Source organism: Salvia splendens, chromosome 9, assembly GCF_004379255.2.
Source record: "Salvia splendens isolate huo1 chromosome 9, SspV2, whole genome shotgun sequence".
Classification (NCBI taxonomy): domain Eukaryota; kingdom Viridiplantae; phylum Streptophyta; class Magnoliopsida; order Lamiales; family Lamiaceae; genus Salvia; species Salvia splendens.
Genome location: NC_056040.1, coordinates 28,542,976 through 28,565,269, shown reverse-complemented (window position 1 = coordinate 28,565,269; position 22,294 = coordinate 28,542,976). Strand labels below are relative to the sequence as shown.

The 22,294-nt window shown below is 37.6% G+C and overlaps 2 protein-coding genes and 1 pseudogene across 3 annotated transcripts; 2 read left to right on the top strand and 1 right to left on the bottom strand.

Moving 5' to 3' along the window:
• Positions 1-7,143: 7,143 nt before the first annotated feature.
• Positions 7,144-9,197, top strand: LOC121748499 (annotated as a pseudogene).
• A 296-nt stretch (positions 9,198-9,493) lies between these two features.
• On the bottom strand, positions 9,494-14,613 carry LOC121748498 (pentatricopeptide repeat-containing protein At4g25270, chloroplastic-like). Of its 2 annotated transcripts, XM_042142893.1 has the most exons (3): positions 14,246-14,613; positions 13,857-14,170; positions 9,494-11,111 (listed from the first exon to the last, which is right to left on the bottom strand). In XM_042142893.1, the coding sequence occupies exon 3, from the start codon at positions 11,095-11,097 to the stop codon at positions 9,538-9,540; it is 1,560 nt and encodes a 519-aa protein (XP_041998827.1). In that variant the 5' UTR covers positions 11,098-11,111; positions 13,857-14,170; positions 14,246-14,613; the 3' UTR covers positions 9,494-9,537. The 2 variants fall into 2 exon arrangements, with proteins under 2 accessions (XP_041998827.1, XP_041998826.1); XM_042142892.1 differs by having other exon boundaries at positions 13,857-14,613.
• A 3,046-nt stretch (positions 14,614-17,659) lies between these two features.
• LOC121747757 (auxin-binding protein ABP20-like) lies at positions 17,660-18,473 on the top strand. Its single transcript, XM_042141856.1, has one exon. It carries the CDS (start codon positions 17,711-17,713, stop codon positions 18,341-18,343), a length of 633 nt encoding a protein of 210 aa, XP_041997790.1. The 5' UTR covers positions 17,660-17,710; the 3' UTR covers positions 18,344-18,473.
• The last annotated feature ends 3,821 nt before the right edge of the window (positions 18,474-22,294 follow it).

Sequence of the window (22,294 nt, the reverse complement as noted above, 5' to 3'; positions counted from 1 at the left end):
TCACAACTATCAGCACATCTTGACACACTGAGAACTACACAGTTTCATGATCTTTTTTCTACACAAAGTCACGCAACAAGAATTTGTAACATCATTTGTTATTTGATGGAATTAGTTGACTAAAACTAATCATAAAACCGAGCAAGAACTTATATTCCACAGGCTAAAATTCCGCAGAACTTACACATACACATACACATACATAATGAAAATTTCTAAGAGTTTGATTGAATCTAGAATTAATAGCTGGACGTGAAAAATAAACATTTTTGTTATGTCCTCGTCCATACTATCACTCATAAATCAAGCAATACTGATTAAAATATAAACTTAACATTACAACAAGGAAATTGACAGCAATGTTAAACTGTCCAATATTGCAATAAGGAAATTACTAGTACATAGAATCTGACTTGGTATCTAACAAATATTGGCAACAATTAATATTAAAATATCCAATATTGCAACAAAAATTAACACTAAAGTCAAGATAATCTACTCAGAGGCAGACGTAAAAGTCATTCAAAAAAGGACAAAAGTTGTCACGATTCTTTACTAGAGATAGTAAACCACAGTTGAATCTTAACTTGGGGGAGTTAAGAAGCAAGAAAGAAATAGGGGAAGGGGAAACAACTACATAAATCAACTCAAAAGGACTTTATATTAACTTAAAACCTTATAAAGAACATTCGAACAATTAGGGAAACGAATTAATGCAGCGGATTCAATTTCTTATAGGAAAGAACGTTGTCAACCTACTCATACCGCAAACAGAAGACTTAGAAAACAAACGAAACCATCAAAGCTCATCTCAAACGAAACCATGTATGAAGACACGACACACTCAGAAACCATCAAAGCTCATCTCAACATCCGCCAGACAATCACTCTCAACCTGCACATAAGGAAAACATATGCAGGGCTGAGTATTTGATATACTCAGTGGACATATTACCAAAACATTTTATCAACAGTATCACCCATACACCATACCATAGTGAACTCGAGTTTTGCTTTTTAAAATAATTGAGAATTACCAAAATATTTCATAGACTTCAGTCAACTCCCTTCATTCTCACCAATCATCAATCACATCCTCTTTTTCATAGTGCGACGAAAGTGTGGCCAAAATTTTCGCCCACGAAACTAGCCAGACTAGCAAGGTCGGCTCCCGATCCTATCTATGCACAAGCCTGGTACCAGGCTTGTGCGGCCATAATTAGATCTGAATTCGTTTCACATAATCATATATCATCATCAAAACACATTGGCATGACATAACATTTAAACCACTCTTATATCACCATAGTCATACTTTTGAAAGCGTAAAATAGTTAGTTCACAAAAGCCCACCTTAACAGCTTATTGGCGAAGTTCACAACTTCTTGCTTCCTTCATAATCACATACGCACAACACCTTCTCAACCATTCATATATTCACAAAACATGAATTAGTTTCTCGGAAACTACCCAATCGAACATGCATGTCCTAATCGCTCCTTTCACGAATACTTACTTAATTCGTCTTCACATACAAGCAAGCATACTTAACATCCTAATTTACTTTATCATGCAATCACGTACAAAGAAGTAGTTTATAACTAAGATCTACAAGCATACTTTCACACATAAACATTCGCATTCACACATACAACTCACAACACACGCACACACATGTTACACACACTCACATGTACGTCTCATGCTTCTCACAATTCAATCCTTTCTTACTCGATAGCGCTCTTGGTTTTAGATAGTCGTCTCCTTAGACCGAGTCAAACCTTCACCTCTTCCTACACCTACTTCGTCTCTGGGCAGCTAAATAAGAGAGGCTTAGCCGTCTCTTCGGTTTGACACATCATCACCAAAGGTGAAATAATTTGTCTCAATTGTGACAACATCGCAAACAAACAAGGTTCGACAAACTAACACTACAAAAAAAACAATGTTTCCATAGCACAAGGTTCCTAGCACCAATATGTGCTCGGAAAATTCCGAGCACATGAGCCAAGTAGTCAGAATTTAAAAGAAATTATGCATTTTCCGAGCACGGTCAACGTGCTAGGAATGACTCTTGGCAATTGCGAGCAAGTTTTCGAGCATTTTGAAATGACTTTGTGAAACAATTTTAGATATAGATATAGACTAGCATTTTGAAATGACTTTGTGAAACAATTTTATTCTCAACAATCCATTGGGTATTTTAATTTGTATATTTTATTCCTACTTTTAGTTTAATGCCATTTTAATTTCATTGAATTAACAATTTAAAATGAAGCTGAAATAATAATGATAATAATAATAATAATAATAATAATAAAATAATGAAAAATATGAAAAAATCAAAGAACTCCTAGCACATATAAGTGCTCGGAATATTACATGGCCGAAATGTCTTAAGTTGTGCTAGGATTCTCGAATCGCATTATTTCCGAGCACACGCAGGTGCTAGGAAGAGCTGTCAGGTATCGTGCTAGGAAATTCCGAGCACTTATGGTGCTCGGACATCTCATACAGGAGTTGACCAAGTTTCCAAGCACGTTTCGGGTGCTCGGAAAAATTTGAGTTTTGCTCGGATAGGTGCTCGGAGATAATTCCGAGGGAGCAAATGACTAGCACCCTATCTGCTCGGAAGCCTCTATTTTTCCTAGCACTTTCGGGGTTTTCCTAGCATTTCGGTGCTAGGTAAAGGTGCCTTTTTTTTGTAGGGTAAATGAGATGCCGACATAACTTCAACAGTGAACTTATGCACAACTTATGGAATGCTTGCATGAGATAACTATCCTATATATAGGCCAAACCTCTACATGGTGAGCATGTTGGTGTGTAATGACCGAGAGTTACAAAAGGTTAACGACGTGTGCAGATCGTGATGTAATTGGGCATGATGTATTTGATGTGCACAAAAGAATCTCGGAGAGATGGACTATCTCGTTAGTTGAATAATTTCATTGTTGGGCAATATTTAATTTGGTCCATTTTCGTGGTCCAAAAAGATCAAAGTGGGCTCGAAGTAAGCCCAAAGAAAACCCAATTGTCAAGTGGTAAGAACCGAGTCCATGTCCCAAGGCCCCAGGCATATCGGCTTACCGAGGCTGGAATGCGACGACGGTTGCTCGCACGTGGACATTAGCAGTCCATCACTTGTGCACATAATTGTTGCAAGTAATAATTTAGTCCGTTAAATACTCCCTCATCTCAAGGTAGACATCATACTTGTGTGATGGTACATAATTTTAGGAGATATTGTTTTGTGTATTAAATGCAGAGGGAGAAAATATATTTTTATACAGAGTAAAGTACTATTTTGATCCTAAACAAATGACCGAAATACGATTTTGGTCCAAAATATTCACTTTTTGAAAATCGGCTCCTAAGAGCATCAACAATGGCTGACGTCCACGCGGAATTCCCACCGGCGTGCGGGAATTCCGTGGCGGACGTCCGCCATTGTGCGTCCCTTCCTCGGATACGAAATTCTGCGAAGGAATTCGCAGTTCGGTGGCGTTCGTGCGGACGTCCGTCATTGCGTTGACGCCCGCGGAAATCCGCACGGAATTCCCGTTTAATGCATTAAATGTTTTTTTCGGTTCCTATATATACATCCCGTTGAACATCATTTTATTCGCACCACTTGTATTAACAAGTTTTTCTCTCTCTAAATTTCTTTTATATATCCGTAATGGCCGGTAGTGGTAGTGGTAGTGGTGGTGGTGGGCATTATGAACACATGATGCGGATGGTACACGCACGTGTGCGGGAGGCCGCGGAGAGGGAGGAACAAGCGACCTCTGCGCCGGCGGTGCCTCGACCCATCCATCGTCGCACTATAGTGCCCCGGGATCACCTCGATGCCCACAGGCGGTTGTACGAGGATTACTTTGCGCCGGAGCCACGATTTAGAGAGAACCTATTCCGGCGACGGTTTAGGATGCATCGGCCGCTCTTTATGCGTATCGTGGGTGCTTTGGAGCGTCGATACAGGTATTTTAGGGTGCGGGAGGATGCGGCTGGTAAACCCAACCACACGCCGATTCAGAAGTGCACTGCCGCAATTAGGCAATTGGCATACGGAGGTTCGGCCGACATGTTCGACGAGTACCTCCACATCGGCGAGACGACTGCGGGGGACTGCCTGAAGTATTTTTGTCAGGGCGTTAGAGAGATATTCGGGGATAGGTATCTTCGGAAGCCTACCCCCGAAGATTTTCAGGCTCTGCTGGATATGCACGGGAATCAGCACGGGTTTCCGGGGATGTTAGGCAGCATAGATTGTATGCATTGGGAATGGAAGAACTGCCCCGCTGCCTGGAAAGGGATGTACACTACTGGTTTCAAGGCCAAGAATCCCACGATGATCCTTGAAGCGGTAGCTTACTACCGGCTGTGGATTTGGCATGCCTATTTTGGAGTAGCCGGGTCGAACAATGATATCAACGTCCTTCAGTCGTCGCCCCTTTTCAACGACCAGTGCATGGGCGTTGGTCCGGCCGTCAACTTCGTCGCTAACGGCAACCAGCACAACATGGGCTATTATTTGGCGGATGGGATATACCCTATGTGGCCCGACTTTGTAAGACGATCAGGTGCCCAGCAGATGAAAAGAAGATCTATTTTGTGGGTCGCCAGGAGGCAGTGCGCAAGGATGTGGAGCTGGCATTCGGGGTGCTACAGGCTCGATGGGCGGCAGTGAAGGGTCCCGCACGGCTGTGATATGTTGACAGCATCGCCGACATCATGTACGCATGTATTATCAAGCACAACATGATTATCGAAGATGAAGGTCCAGCACTGACTGATTGGACCAACGATGACGCGGATGCTGCGGGTCCAAGCCACGGCGTGGCCACTGGCAATGTCCGCATGGGGATACCCCACGACGATGTCGATCGAGTTCGTGCATTCACGGACATGCGCCAAAAACAAGCCCATGTTCGACTCCAGAACGATATTATTGAATAAATATGGCAGCGGATGGGTCACCGTTGATGTGGGGGTGGGCATTATTGAAATGTATTTTTTAATTTGGTGAAATGTACTTTTCTTTTTTTTGTTAATGGAATATTTTTCCCTATTTGTGTCGACTATTTAATTCCGTAAATTTCTTACTTCCGGAAATTGTTTAATTTGTGAATTTGTGAATTTTTTTATTGTGGGAATTCCTTCGGGAATTCCGCGGGGAATTCCACCACTGTGCAGTGGGAATTCCGTATGACGTGGCAGTGCAGTGGGAAGTCCGTATGATATGGCAGGAGGTGTTTTTGGGAATTCCATCGGGAATTCCGCCGGGAATTCCACACCACTGCTGATGCTCTAAACATACGAAAACGTTATCAGTTTGGTCTAAACATACAGTTCTGTCAATTTCTGATGGTCAACCGTGAATTAGCGAAATTTTGACTAGATTAGTAGTAATTAATTAAAACAAAATAAAAAAATTTAAAAAAAATTCTAGAATAGAATTTCTCATATCTCTCTTCCTCTCCTTCCTCTCTTGCCGGCGACACCCAATTCATCACTCTCCCTCATCAATTCTAAAGGGGTACATCTCCTGCAAAATCGACTCCTCCATCTCCACATCCGATTCTCATTCCCACCCCATCAGCATCCAAGAATTCACCTACAAAGACCTCCAATCAGCCACTGCTAACTTCTCCGACTCCAAGCTCCTCGACCGAGTCTACAAGGTCGTACTTCGCTCCGGCCGCCTTGTCGCCGTCAAGAAGCCCTCCGCCAACGACCTCGACAACGTGATCGACATCCTCTCCTCCCTTTACATCCCCCCTTGTCAACCTCCTCGGCTTCTCCACCATCTCCCACGGCCGCCGTCTCCTTGTTGAATTCATGAGCAACGACACTCTGTATGACGTCCTGCACTCCAATCCTCGTCCCCCAACCTTGCCCCGCTGCCTCCGATTAGCTCTCCAGACCGCCAGAGTTGGATATGGTGAAGTCGTCGTCGTTGGTGGTGGATGGGCGATTCCACTGATAAGAAAGGGGAAATTCATGAGCGTGTACAATGCTAGGGATCCGGCGCCCAGGGATGTGAGTAGGCCTGTCAAATTGGGTACCCGCGGATACCCGATCCAAAAATTTCGGGTAGCCGATCCCAAATTTCTCAAAAGTTGATACCCGATACCCGATCCGAAACTGATTTCGGGTATCCAAATACCCGACACGAGTATCCAGTCCCGAAAAATCGGGTATTCAGTCCTAATTTTGGGTTTTTTTATATAGAAAATTAACTACAAACTTTTAGAAATACAAACTTAAAGTAGTTCGAATTAAAGAGAAAAATTGACACTAAACAACATTTATAAAAAATGACACTAAACAACATGTATAAAAAAATGACACTAAACACAAAATGAGCATTTCATCCTCAAACAAAAGTAACTGAACAATATTAGTCCATAAAGATAATTACCTTTCATGTGAATTTGAAATCAAACCATTGCCAAAATATATCATGTATCAGCTCACATTAAATAAAATTAATAAGTTCTATAGATAAATATTAACACTAATAATTAAAAGAAGTCCATCGAAAATTTGAAATATATCCTAGATTTGAGATTTTTATTATGTTGTCAAGTATTAACACATACATACACAATAATGTCTCCAAGTATTAATCGCAGTGGACTTGGTTTTATAATAGGCAAAGTATTAACATATATGCAATTTATTAAATTAAAAAAAAATCGGGTAATTCGGGTATACCTGATCGGATATTGGGTAACCCCCTGATCGGATATTGGGTAACCCGATACCCAACAATCCAAAAATCTCACTACTCGATCCCGATCTGAAACCCGAAAAATGGGTATCAGGTATCCAATTACCCGACTTTTTTGGGTTTGGATATCGGGTACTGGGTACCCGATATCCATTTTGACTGGCCTAGATGCGATGGTGAGGAAGATGGTAGCGGCAGTGGCGGCAAAACGCGTGAGGTCGTGCAGAGAGAGGAGACTGTCGATGAAGGAGGTGGCGAGGTGTTTAGGTGAGCTGAGCAAACTGAATTCGCAGAATGAATTATCGAATCCTTGCATCATGTGGGGAGGATGTTGAAATCGTTGAAACACCATTGAAGTATCAACACTAGAGTTGGGTTGACTAAATCCAGAAGCAATTACTTAAACTTTAATAATTTGCATGTCAAAATCGTGCGCAAAACTTTTAGCCACTCTATAAAAAAGCTGAACAGCAATTGATTATTGATCTCCTTTTCTCCTCTGCTCTCCTCTCCTCACTGGCCACCGCCCTCCTTTAAATAGCGACTACAATTAGTTGCAAGTTAGACTCAGTAAAGCAGCCATGGCCATGGAAACGAAGGCGTCGCTCTTCTCCCCTTGCAAGCTGGGCCAGTACAATCTCTCCCACAGGTATGTATATATGTTTTCTGTAGATCGGATTGAGATCGGTTGTTGTTGGATGAAATGAAATCTGACGATGAATGTTTTTATTAGAGTGGTTTTGGCGCCGATGACTCGATGCAGAGCGTTGGGCGCAATGCCTAATTCGGCGCTAGGTGAGTACTACGAGCAGAGAGCGACGGCCGGCGGATTTCTGATCACGGAGGGCACCATGATCTCCCCCTTTTCCGCAGGGCAATCTCGTCAATTCCATCCCCCTTCAATTATTGGATTGATTCATATAATATGTGTGTAATTGCAAACTGCAGGTTCCCGCACGTGCCTGGCATCTTCAACAACGACCAAGTGGAGGCGTGGAAGCCCGTGGTGCAAAAGGTTCATGCTAAGGGCGCTGTTATCTTCTGCCAGCTCTGGCATGTCGGTCGAGCTTCTCATCCAGGTAACTGAGAGTAGCGATAATCTGCAAACTACCTCTTTTCTACAAACTACAAACTAGTATGATTTAGACAGTTAGATTTCAAGATTTGTTAGCAGAGAACAAAATGTCAACACGTTTTGAACCGTTAGATTTCGAGATTCGACGCTAACAGATAACAAAAATGCCAACACAACGTCAACCGGTTGACAATGTTGACGTTATTTACTGCTGTTGACATTAAATCTTGAAATCTAACGGTCAAGATCATAGTTTGAAGTTTGTACAGTATATAGAATTTGCATTTGATTACGTCCCTAATAACAGAACTAAAGCCTGGTGGTATTGCACCAATCTCTTCAACGGACAAACCAATATCCAAGAGGTGGAGAGTGCTACTTCCAAACGGAAAGTACGAGATTTATCCCTCCCCCCGCAAATTGGGCACCCATGAATTGCCTCAGATTGTACACGAATATCGCCAGTCTGCCTTAAACGCAATTGAAGCAGGTCAGGTCTGGTCTGGTCTCTCGTTTTTTCCGAAAATTCTGCATACTAACCTGCATCAAGTGAACAGGATTTGATGGCATTGAGATCCATGGAGCTCACGGTTACCTCCTCGACCAATTTATGAAGGATGGGATCAACGAGCGCACAGATGAGTACAGTGGATCTCTCCAAAATCGCTGCAAACTTATTATTCAGGTTGTTCAAGCCGTTGTGTCTGCTATCGGTGCTGATCGGGTAGGAGTCAGAATATCACCTGCGATCGATCATCTTGATGCTATGGACTCCAATCCACGCAGCCTCGGACTAGCTGTCATTGACAGACTCAATAAACTGCAGTCAGACTGCGGTTCCAAGCTTGCCTATCTACACATCACTCAGCCGCGATACACAGCCTACGGTCAGACAGAGTCGGGCAGGCCAGGCAGCGAAGATGAGGAGGCACAGCTCTTGAGAACCTGGCGGAATGCATATCAAGGAACGTTCATCTGTAGTGGCGGCTTCACCAGGGATCCAAGCCGTGGCCGAGGGGGATGCAGACTTGGTGGCCTATGGACGCCTCTTCATTTCAAACCCGGATTTGGTTGAGAGACTGAAGCTTAGTGCGCCTTTGAATAAGTACGTCAGGGCTACCTTCTATACCCACGATCCCGTTGTAGGATATACCGACTATCCTCTCCTGCAATCAACCATATCGCGGCTTTGAAAAGTAATGTCACTACTCTTGGAGCCTGGAGAATCTGTATCAGTGTGAGTAGAGGAGAATAAGTGTAATTTACTCTACTTAAACTCAACTATTTGCGTGTGTGTTTGTATTATAGGAGAATATGTGTAATATACTTCAACACAACTATTTATGCTTTCTATATAAGAGCACATCTGTGTGTGTTGTGTCATGTTATTCAGACTCACAATTCATGAACTATTTTATGTTTCATGAACCAAAAGAAAAAAAATGTACATTTATAGAAAAACTAAATAGAATTTGAAAGTGGAATAGCAGGTGATCAAATTGGGAAGATGAACATGCTAAGCTAATATGGCAAATTTAATGTAATTTTTGTTACCTGTCAATATATTAACAATATACTAGATTAGTTCACTTTTCAACATGCCACTGCCTCTCCATCAATCACTTGCAACAAATATAGAAGTAATTAACATGCATCCCAGCATCACTTCTTCTGCTCCATTTTATCAAAGCAACTTATCCCAAAATAAAATCAAGCACAAAATCTACAGGTAAAGGCATCTTTCTATCATCACACCTCTTACTCTCTCAGCATCCTCATAACATCCAGCTTTCTGATAAATCTTAATCAGGAGCTGGAAATTATGCTCACCATCTGGCTCCAACTCAAACAGATGCTCTGCAGCTCTCTCCCCGAGCTCAACATTACCATGAAGGTAACAACCATACAGCAACGCTCCCCAAACAGTCGGCCCAGCCTCCATCTCCATTCTCTTCTCTATAAACTCATGCGCTTCATCAAGCAACCCCGCCCTTCCATAAAGATTCACCATACACGAATAATGCTCCATTCTCGGGCTCATCTCATACCTCTCCACCATCATCCGAAATAACCTCTCTCCATCCCTAACCATTCCCGAGTGAGCACATGCCGACAACAAGGAGACGAATGTAATGCCATCTGGCGACGAGGCATCACAATCCAACATCCGGTCAAAATACGCTAGGGCTACAGGATCTTTAGAGTGAGCTAAAATTATAGAATTCCACGAAACTACATCCCTCTCCGGCATACACTCAAACAACCATGTTGCTTTCTCCAGATCATTCTGGTTCACGTAGAAAACCATCAATGAGTTGCACACGGATAAGTTCCACTCCATTCCTCTACGGATAACCCATCCATGGACTTCTCTTCCAATTTTCTCAAGCAGCACGCTTGACATCACCGCTGATAGAGTGACACCATCAGGCTCACTTCCCTCGACTACCATCCGACGAAGTAGAGAGAGTGCTTCAATTATCAAACCATGCCTAACATATCCATTTATCATTGAATTCCAAGAAACTAACTCCTTTCCCTTAATTCCATCAAAAACCTTCCTAGCTCTAACAATGTCACCGCATTTCGCATACATATCGACAAGCGCATTCAAAACAAACGCGTTGTTTCCAAAGCCAGAGCGAACCACCCAGCGATGAACTTCTTCCCCGATCTGAACCACTCCAACTCCTCCACACGCTTTCAACACCCTCGGAAATGTGTACTGATCGGGCCGAACTCCATCCTCCACCATCTGAAAGAACAACGCCAGCGCATCTTCATATTGGCCCATCTCAGCATACCCAGAGATAAGCGAATTCCAATGGAAAGCCGAGGAGTTCCGGTCAGACATTCCGTCGAACACCTCGTGGGCTTTCTCGATTTGCCCACTACACGCGTATAGCCTCAAAAGCTTCGATGCGATCCCCACATTCTTGCGCAGTAGCTTCTCTGGGATAAGGTTGTGAACTCTTACGCCGTAATCGATCGCTTCCAACTGGAAACAAGACTCCAAAAGGGATGCAAAAATTTGGGGATCGTTTAATTGTATGCCATTTTTGGCGGAGGACTCTAAATCGCTTATGATGTTTTCTAGGGCTTGCTTCTTGGATTGGGGTGGGAGTCTCCGCTGGAGCAAGAGAGGGGTTGGGTGTGATTTCTGGAAAGGGAGACTTATTGGGGTCTTGTTTCGGTAAATGGGATCGGGTTTCTTGTCCTTCCTCCTCGCGGCAGAGAATGAAGGGGTTGTTATCGAGCACGGTGGATTCAGACACAGATTCATGCCCTTTCTGGTATCTACGAGGAAGAAAATGGAAGATCTTTTATGACAGAATAATATCCAGCTGCTATTTAACTGATTTGGTGAAGTTTGTAATCAATAGATTCTTACAAGAAAGCAAAATGAATTGAATTATAAGTGTATCTTTTGAATATAAATTAATTAATTGTTAATTATGTGATTATAAATTATAAGTGAATCTATAGAATATAAACAATTGAGAATTTCAATTATTTTTGTATATACGGAGTGTAATTTTTTTTTATATAGATTGACTAATTTTTAGAAGTATACCTTTTAAATAGTATAAATAATTTGAGCAAAATTTTAGTTATTTAAAAAAAGTTGTAGATATTTTATTACTGATGAATGTCTTATATGGCCATAAATATGATGACTATTAAATAGATAAAATATTTTAAAAATAAATCTTTTGATTATTTAGATTTTGTTTAAGAAGAATATAAATTTATTCTTTCAGTTATTTTAATAAAATATGGAAAGAAGTAAAGTACAATAGAACTCTAAAGCAGGTTTTCAAAATTAGAAAAAAATAAATTAATTTGTTTTAATAATACAAAAATAGAAGTAAAATGCAACGGAAACACGATTTAATTATATAAGGGATTATCTGCAAAATAATCATTGTACAATCTAGTATGACCCCCCTTTCTATCACGATCGAATACAATATACCCTAGAACTGATTTACAATATATTTGTGGACTTTGATGGTCACGGAGGTATTGAATCAACACGTTGTTGTTGTTGATAGGCGTTGCATATTTTGCATATACTGGTTGAAAGTGAATATCATATGAGAATTTTGACCATATCATCACAAAGTGGTGACCTATTAGAAATAAAATTGGGATTCATTTGAAGGATAGATGAAGTTGAGTGAATGATTGATACTACAAATGATTAAAACATGTCTTCAATTTATAATGATTTTACAAAACCACAATTCGTATTGCTCTCAATCTTAGCCACTTATCATTTAAGTATAAGTAAATCCTAGCCATTTATTAAAAAACAAAAAGGAAAAAAAGCATAATCCTTGTGCTTTCAATCGTAGCCACTTATCGTAAAAGTAGAAGTAAATCCTAGCAATCCATTCAAAAAGCATAAAGAATAAAAGCACAACCATTGTGCTTACAATTGTAGTCACTCATCGTTAAAGTAGACGTAAATCCTAACAATCCATTCAAAAATCAGAAAGAAAAACGCACCATCCTTCGTGCTTTCTCTTGACTGTATAAGCATCATTAGGTTAAGAAAAAATAGAGAAAAGTAGACAGATTGCAGTTCATGGTAATGGCTTGATGCTTTTATTCAATGATATGTCACCCTTTATATCGGGCATTACAAAATATGTAAGACTCGTGGCATGGAACAAAATAAATTTAATTCTAGTATGTAATCAACCTATTCTTGGGCTCCAAGCTAATATCTTTCTTGGGCACTAAGTTAATATCTTTTCCTCTTCTAACACTTTTAATTGTAGCTACTCATCCTAACAAGTAAAACTAAATCCTAGTTATCCATTCAAAAAACAGAATAATCATTTAATATCTATAAATACAAGAGAGCACAATACTACAATCATCTAATCTTCATCTATATCGTCATCTTTATCTTTTCCTCACAAAATATAAATATGTAAAGAAAGTTATTTAGACACTAAAGACATACTTTTGTGTCAAGTTTATATGCAATCAGAGATATCACAATAAGGACAATGATTCTGGCCGTGTGGAAGATGGATTCAGAAAAGCTAGAGATCCGAATTGGCTAGAGCGTATGCAAAGATCTATGCGGGCTCGTATTCCAAATATCGAAAAAAAACAAAGAAATTATGTGGATGTATCCAAGCAACTGAAGTAAGAAATCAAAGCGATGCTTCAAATGCAGGCATAGTTGATTCATCAGTGGAATTGAAAATTAGTGAAAGAAAAATGGGCAAATGGCCATGGAACCTTGGAGAGATGCTACCGATTTTGGTTGAAAATAAGGGAGAAATTCATTTTAGATTTTAACAGTAGCCCCAACTATTAAACTAATTCTTGGACATAATGCTTCCATTTGACATAATTCTACTTATCTATTTATTAAATAAATTTCTAGATTTTTCTATATTTCTAAGGACTAAAAATTAACTCATCATATGGATAATACTAGGGGGGAAAAATATCGCCACCCCCAGACTAAGAATTTGCTTAGTGTATGTGAAAATTACTATTTTGCCCTTCTATAAGTTTTCTATCCAAACCATAATTAAATTCTTATTTCTTGCTTAATATTACTCACATTATACTTCCAGTATTTAATTTTAATGATACTTTGGTCCTCAATAGTTATTAGAATTGTTTTAGTTAAATTAAGCCCTTTTTGGCGTTAAACATTTGCAGAAACCAAATTTTTAACCATTATGTATATCATAATTTAAATCCTTAAAATTTCTTTATCTCCAACCTTATGTTAATTCTAAAACTTATATTCCAATCACATTCTTATCATACACTTTAATACTTTAATTTAATACATTTACTATTTTGGAATTATTCAACAAATTGCTAACGTACAATATTTATATTTATTACATATTTTATTTATGATGTAGATCTTAATAGTCCGAAACCCCTAACTCCCAGATTATTAAATTGGAGTCATAAATTTCTTCTAGTGTCATTTTCTAGGACTTACAGTAATTGATAAAGTAAAATTATTTATATAACTCGAATAGCTAAGTTAGAACTCACCGGTTAGAAGATCGTACAGGACAAGATACAACAGGAACCCTAGCACTACTTGAATCTCTATCAATTCAAGTATGAACTATCATGCAAGTATCACCTGTACACTCAAGAAAACAAATCAATAACACAAGACAATAGATCCTAAAGGATCTATACAAAAGAAACATAACAAAGGACAGGAAGATCCAAAGCAGTGATGGCCCAGGTTGTTGCAAGCAACTGCACCGGCCAAAGACCTCTTCCACTAACAACAATCACAATCACAAGGTGAGTAACTCGGAAGTGCTCAAACCCAAAAACCCTAGTTTCATCAATTGCTGCACACACAGAGACCAACTCAACACGTGATCACTGAAGAACCATAGAGTAACTCACGGAAGCTTGAATCTCACAAGGAATCGACAAGATCTCCTCTGGTTTAACAGATCGGAATCACAGAGAGTCAATCTAGCCTCGGACTTCGCAAGGAAACCGAACAGGTTACCTCTGCAAGAGACTCATCATTCACAACTCACAAAAGAAGAGAAGAACAGACGGAGATGGCGATCGAAGGAGTTCTAGAGAGAAGGGAGATAAAACCCTAATCGCTGACTTAGAGAGAGAGAGAGTGTATTAGTGAGAAATCAGTGAATGATAGGGAGATAAACCGTCTGACGTAGTTAAGCCCTCCCACAACAAACACACTTAGCATCCAACGTCTGAGCGACAGGATCCACGTGGAGGTGCCAGGTAGCGGCCATCGGGAGCAAGGAGGTCAACAGGCTGAGGTAAGTCATTGGGCCACTCACACAAATACTTGGGCTGAAGATATAGCTAAATTAATTAGGGCCCAATTAGGATAGGTCCAAAACACTCCACAATATTGATTTAAGAGGGAACATCTTTTTAGGTCCACAAATTTTGTCAAAGTATCATTTTATGTCCGTGAACTTCGAAAATATCATTTTAGGTCCGTTAACTACAAGTTAATATCATTTGAGGTATTTTGAACTTTTTCCGGACAAAAATGCCCTAAGGCCTTCAAAGGGCAATTTGGACAATTTTTTCGCCACTCATCTTACGTCAAACAACTAGAGTCCAACAATTTTTTTTACTACTATTTAATTCAATTACCATCCAAATTGAATTTAAATATAATTAAAATTTACCGTAAAAAATAGTACTATGTGTTAAATTTTCAATTATTAGATAACCAATTATATAGGGATAGTGAATTGGGACTTGATACTTTATTTTATTTTTTCAATCTAAACTGCATTTTAAGAACTTACTATAGGTGATTTGTGAATTATATTTAGTTTATTTGTCTTGAAATTAGATAGCTATTTAATTTGGATGGTCATTCGGAGAATTATTTATTTGAATTTCAGAATGGAGATCAATTACCATCCAAATTGAATTTAATTATAAAAATTTGCCGTTAAAAATTGTTGGACTATAGGCTTCTGGCTCAAGATGAGTGGCGAAAGAATTGTCCAAATTGTCATTTGAAGACCTTAAGGGCATTTCGTCTAGAAAAAGTTCAAAATACCTCAAATGATATTAACTTGTAATTGACGGGTCTAAAATGATATTTTAAAGTTCACGGACCTAAAATGATACTTTGATAAAGTTCGTGGACTCTTGATTTAATTAGTCTTTCACTAATAAGAACATTTCTATATTCTTAATCTTGAAATAAACGCAATTTTTAAATGGGTTATACGAACAATGTAATTAAGATAATTGGCACTGGACTCTTAACTCTTTGCACCTTAAATACAGCACAACACATCCCTAGAGAAACTGATAAGGCATTTCGAATAAACTAGTACAGTATGAAAATATACTTTAACATACATAAACTTTTAAAATTGTTGTATCTGAAATTTCCTAGAAGATAGGGAAGCAATAAGCTCCACACATTGCCCTTTATGATTAACCTTACCAAAACAAAATATGAATTGCAGAGATCAGATGTCCCTATTATACAAACGCTTACTTTTTCAATTCTCATGGACCACCTCACATGGGAGAAAATATCCCTTTATTTAACCCTTTCATATATTTGTAAAGCTAGAAAAATAAATTCGAAGTAAAAATAGCAGTTAGATTAAATAAAATTAAATGTTGGTGATGTTTATGGACGCTGATTAAATTGTACTATTATGGTTGTCTGTTTGTAAAATTATATCCCGGGATTAAAATATGTATTGTGTTTGGTTCATGAGATTGAATCTCACAACTTAATCATAGATGGATAATAATGTGATAATTAGTCATATCCATGCACCCCAAAATAAAATAATCTCACAACTCAATTATAGATGGATTATTGCGCATGATAATTAGTCATGACAACTGAACGACACCTTAATTGATCAAAACAGAATTGTATATATAAGCCGTTTTTTATCCATTGAGGAGAAATTCGGGCATGGAATTTACAAGTACAAAAGAAGGTATCCGAGGCATGTATATATAGTTACAATTATAAACTTAATTGTTTCTAAATTTTGACTGGACAATTTGATCATGATACAAATATTAGGCTGTAGATGGAACATGCCTAATACGAGCAAATTAATCTGTTAAAATCAGTTGCTTTCTTTGATATCTTCACCAGTCACTAAGTTGACTGGAGACGTTAATTTATTATATAGTTGAAATATATGTCGATACTTTAGTGACAATTCACATCAGCGTCATGTACGCATCCTTAATTCATGCCAATAAATACTAATGTAAGAACTTATATAATTGTGTTGAGGAATTATATAGCAACCATTTTCTTATTTGTAATTTAAAGAGAAAATAGGAAGTGGAGTGGTAGTGATAACGGGAAGAAATATATAGAAATTTGGAATTAATGGTGGAAAGAGGAAATAGTAGGTGTTCATGAAAAGAGGGTTTTTGTTTGTTGTGAAGAAAAGATCGAACAAGTATCACATGCATCACAGCCCCATTCCATACCCTCTGTCTTGTTCTACCTCACTGCATGGCATTCTTGCATGGCAAAATATCTTCTCTTTTTTTTATAGGTAAATAAATTTAAATTTAAAGGTCGCGCTACGGAGGACTCGTACCTGAGACCTTCCTCAGTCATTAACCCACTACCAAAATCTAAGCTTTTAAGGAGAGTAGGACATAAAAATCGAGACACACTTACTTACGTTGGAAACTTTTAAAAAGTAACAACAATTTATGACGCAGAAGAAAGCGTTCCTAAATTAAGGACAAATTGGCTTAATCTTTTGCTTCTTTAGGACGCTTCCATTTGCGTCCTCTAATTAGTAAGGACACCAACAATAATGATGCTTTTTGAAATGTTGATGATATATTTAAAAATACAAATTACCTTCCTTAATTGCATTAAAAAACGTCCTTAACAGATTTGTTTTTATTGTAGTGACCTTTCTACCGCTTAGCCAACTCACAACTCACACACATAACAAAATATCTTCTCTCATCCAATAGCATTCCATCCTCACACATTCTATCTAAATCTCCCAGACCACTATAAACACCTCATTCCATTCCACTCCCCAAATTATACTAAATGTGACTCCTATTATAGGACGAAGGGAGTATTTTTTTTAGTAAATGAATTTAAATTTAAAGGCCGAGCTATGAAGGATTCGAACCTAAACCTTTGGCCTAAGGCATTAACCTATCTGCCACTTAGCCAACTCACACACACAACCTCTGTACCGCTTAGCTAACTCCCACACACAACAAAATATCTTCTCTCATCCAATAGCATTCCATCCTCACACATTCTATCTAAATCTCCCAAACCCCTATAAAACACACCATTCCACTCCACTCCACCATATTACACTTATCCTCCTACCTAGCACAAAAAAAAAAAAGAAAGAATGAAGGTTCAAATCCAATACCTGGTGGCGCTCTCCCTCCTCTTGGCGGCGGCGGAGGGCCTCGTGCAAGACTTCTGCGTGGCGGACCTCAGCCTCCCGGCGACCCCCTCCGGCTACCCCTGCAAGAAAACGGTGACAGAGAAGGACTTCGCCTACAGCGGCCTAGCAGCCGCAGGCAACACCTCCAACATCATCAGCGCAGCAGTCACCCCAGCCTTCGACGGGCAGTTCCCGGGCGTGAACGGGCTGGGGATCTCAATAGCGCGCCTCGACCTAGCAGTCGGGGGGGTGATCCCCATCCACACCCACCCGGGAGGCTCGGAGATCATCGTGGTCATCGAGGGGACGATATGCGCGGGCTTCATCTCCTCGTTCGCAAACACCGTGTACCTGAAGACTCTCAACAAGGGAGACATAATGGTGTTCCCGCAGGGGCTGCTGCACTTCCAGTTCAACTCCGGGAAAGGGCCCGCGCTCGCCTTCGTCAGCTTCAGCACGCAGAACCCGGGACTGCAGCTCACGGACTTTGCGCTGTTCAAGAACGATTTGCCCACTGAGCTTGTAGCCAAGATCACGTTCCTTGATGTTGCGCAGATCAAGAAGCTCAAGGGCGTCCTCGGCGGGACTAATTAATTAAATTGTTTTATCACTTTCGTTTTTTTTTGTGTGTGTGTGTGTGTGTGTTATTCTGCTGTGTCTTTCCTTCGTTTCTCATTCGTCATATGTTGATTTGCTTCTCATAAATTGCTTCTCTTTTCCATCACAGTTTTTGTCTTTTCCTCATGCTATTACGCAAATCAGAATTCTCAATTTTAGTACACCATATTAATTCCAAACCAAAAAAGTGCAACTCAAATAAAAAGAGACTTTACAGTTAGTAGTGATATTAATTTATTGTAGTACTTACAGTTGTACAATTTACTAGTATACATTTTTGGGACCATTAATTATTTTCTAATAGTAATACACTCCATATAAACAATACAATCATTTTATCTTTAATTTATTGCATATTTTACTCAACATTATTATTAGAATATTATATTATAATTATGTGTGTAAGTGTTAAGGTCAAAACATTCACTTTTAATAATATTTAGTTGATATAGGTAACTGTTTTTAGACAGTAAGAATATATAACTACATTTGTGTTTTGTATCTTATGTAAACAAATACTCCATCCGTCCACGAAAAATAGGACACATCGTGAATGACACATGTTTTAATGTGGAATTGGTAAAGTAAGAGAGAAATAGTATTAGTGGAATATGTGATCCATATTATTAGTAAGATAGAAGAGAAAAAAGTGAGGGAAGTAGTGTTAGTGGAATGTGGGGTCAATATTATTTGTAAGAGAGAAATTGTTGAAAACTTTCATTTTTTAAATGTGTTCTATTTTCGTGGACAACAAAAAATGGCAAATGTACTCTATTTTTCATGGACGAATGGAGTATTATTAGGTGGTGTTAGTACTAAGATATAATTTAGGATTACGTTATAAAATTATCCATCTAGAATTGAGTTATGAGATTTACTCTCATGAACCAAACATACTAAATATTTAATCTCGAAATATAATCTTGAAAAACGAACAATTCATAAAGTATACGCAAATAGGAGGATCTTGCATATTTAAACCATATTTAATTATATTTTTTATACAACGAACTAAAATAGTTTATTGACTGTGATTTTTTTGAAAATTAAAATATTTAAACAATTTATACTCTCTCTTGTTTCATAGAAATAACAACTTTAGGGGATGACACGGGTTTCAATAAATAATTCATAAAGTAAGAGAGATGTAAAAGCAAAAAAAGTATTTGGAATATTGTTAGTGGAAAATAGGACCCACCTCACCAATGGGTTGTAGCGTAGTTGACAGCACGGAGTTGTGGTGACCTTGTGATCACCGGTTTCAAATCCCACCAACCGTTAGGAGACTTTTGGCCTTAACTCGCAAACCCGATCGAATAGGATTAGTCAGATTACGCCAAAGGCGAGTTCGATACACCTGTAATCAAACAAAAAAATATGACTCACCTCATTAGAGAGAAAATAATTAAAAAAAAGAGTAATCTATTTTTGTGAGATGAACCAAACGAGAGATTTCGGAAAAAGAGATCAAATTCGCTGACCTTTCAGAATATGGGATTGTGGCATGCGAATTTTTCAGAATAATAGATTTTTGTTTTTTTCTCTTCTTTTTTCTTATTATTTCTCTCCCAATATTTATCTAATTGACGAAATTACCACTCAAAATAAAGTTAATGGAGTACTACTTAATTACTTGTACGACATTGCTTTAATTGAAATCAAATCTGAAAATTAACGTATCCTTTTTTAAAATACTCCTAATCAATAGCGTAGTACTCCCTCCCTCCGTCCTGAAAGTTTATTCCATTTTTCTATTTCTGTCATTCCCGCAAAATTTATCTAATTTCACTTTTTACCATTTTTAGTAGTGGACCTCATATTCCACTAACTCATTCATACTCACATTTTATTATAAAATTAATATATAAAAATATGACACACATTCCACTAATATTTTCAACTTATTTTTTATTTCATTTTTTAAAATCCGTGCCAGGTCAAGTGAGACAATATTTGGGTGACCAAGGGAGTATTACATTTCCACGACTTTCTCCCTAACCTTTGCTTATTGGGTCTGATTTTTTAGTGATTTTGGCATTCAATAACCGCCCAGTTCCTCTTTCCTCCTAAACTCTAATTTTCAACTTATCTTTTAGGTTGAGTTTTTTTAGCTTAATTGAGAATTGAGATGCATTTTAAGCCACTCATTTTGAAATGTCAACTGCAAGTAGATTATGTCAACTAAGGGGTATTATCGTCATTTCATTTCAATAGCCAGAATATCAAATGTCAACAACTCGTATTAAAATGTCAACAACTAAAAAAATAATTTTTTTATTTTTTTATTTTATTTAAAAAAATTAAATTTTTTTTTTACTTTTTTTAAAATTTTTTAAATTTTCGCGCGATATCAACTAATGAGACATTATGTCAACTACGATGTGTAGCATGCACATCAAATGTCAATAGCCATGCACATCAAATGTCAATAGCTTGCACATCAAATGTCAACAGCTTATAGTTGACATTATATGTGTATAGTTGACATGAATCGTATATGTAGTTGACATTATATATGTGTAGTTGACATGAATTGTATATGTAGTTGACATTATATGTGTGTAGTTGACATGAATTGTATATGTAGTTGACATTATATGTGTGTAGTTGACATGGAGTGTATATGTAGTTGACAAAAAAAATAAAAATAAAAAATAAAAAAATAAAAATAAATAAAAATAAAAAAATAATAAAAAAAATCGAAAAAAATTTATTTTTTTTTTTAAAATAAAATGTATGATGAAATTACCATTCTGCCCTTTCACAATTAATTAATGTAAAAATATTTTCCATGTGATAAATTCTGGACCACTCATTTAATAAAAATGAATGGCTGATAATGCATCTCAATTCTCAATTAATCTAAAAAATCTCAATTGATCACAACCCTATATATATATATATATATATATATATATATATATATATATATATATATATAGAGGGGTGCATTATAATGATAACCCTAATTTCCGTAATAACCCTATAACCAAATCTGGACCACACATTTTTAAAATCACGCGGTTGAAATATAAACTTAGATTTACTTCATAAAAAAAAGCGCGGGGGTAAATATGTCATTTCGCTCATGATAAAATTTACGTATCCAAATTTCGCTCATTTAATTTCTGAATTTCGCTCATTTTATCAATTTATCAGTCAGTCAAAAGTATCATTTTATCAACTCAGAGTATCATTCTATCCGGCAAAACTATCATTCTATGCAATAAACCTAACATATATCATTTTATCAATTTATCAGTCAGTCAAAAGTATCATTTTATCAACTCAGAGTATCATTCTATCCGGCAAAACTATCATTTTATCAGTTTTATGTCATTTTGTCACGTTAAAGTATCATTTTATCAGCTTATATGCAATTTCTTCAGCTAAACTATCATTTTTATAAGGTTGCTGTCATTTTATCCGCTTAGATTATCATTTTATCAGGTAAAAGTATCATTTTATTAAACAAAAATGTCATTTTATACACCAAAAATACATATCATTCTATCGGCTGAAAGTATCATTCTACCCGACAAAACTATCATTCTATCGGCTGAAAGTATCATTCTATCCGGAAAAACTATCATTTTATCAGTTTTATGTCATTTTGTCACGTTAAAGTATCATTTTATCAGCTTATATGCAATTTCTTCAGCTAAACTATCATTTTTATAAGGTTACTGTCATTTTATCCGCTTAGATTATCATTTTATCAGGTAAAAGTATCATTTTATTAAACAAAAATGTCATTTTATACACCAAAAATACCTATCATTCTATCGGCTGAAATTATCATTCTACCCGACAAAACTATCATTCTATCGGCTGAAAGTATCATTCTATCCGGCAAAACTATCATTTTATGCAGTAAACCTAACATTTATAAGCTAAAAGTATCATTTTATCAACTCAGAGTATCAT

What these genes read in the sequence shown, in the direction of transcription:
- LOC121747757 (XM_042141856.1), top strand. Translation starts at nt 17,711, where the DNA reads ATGAAGGTTCAAATCCAATACCTGGTGGCGCTCTCCCTCCTCTTGGCG.
- LOC121748498 (XM_042142892.1), bottom strand. Translation starts at nt 11,097, where the DNA reads ATGAATCTGTGTCTGAATCCACCGTGCTCGATAACAACCCCTTCATTC.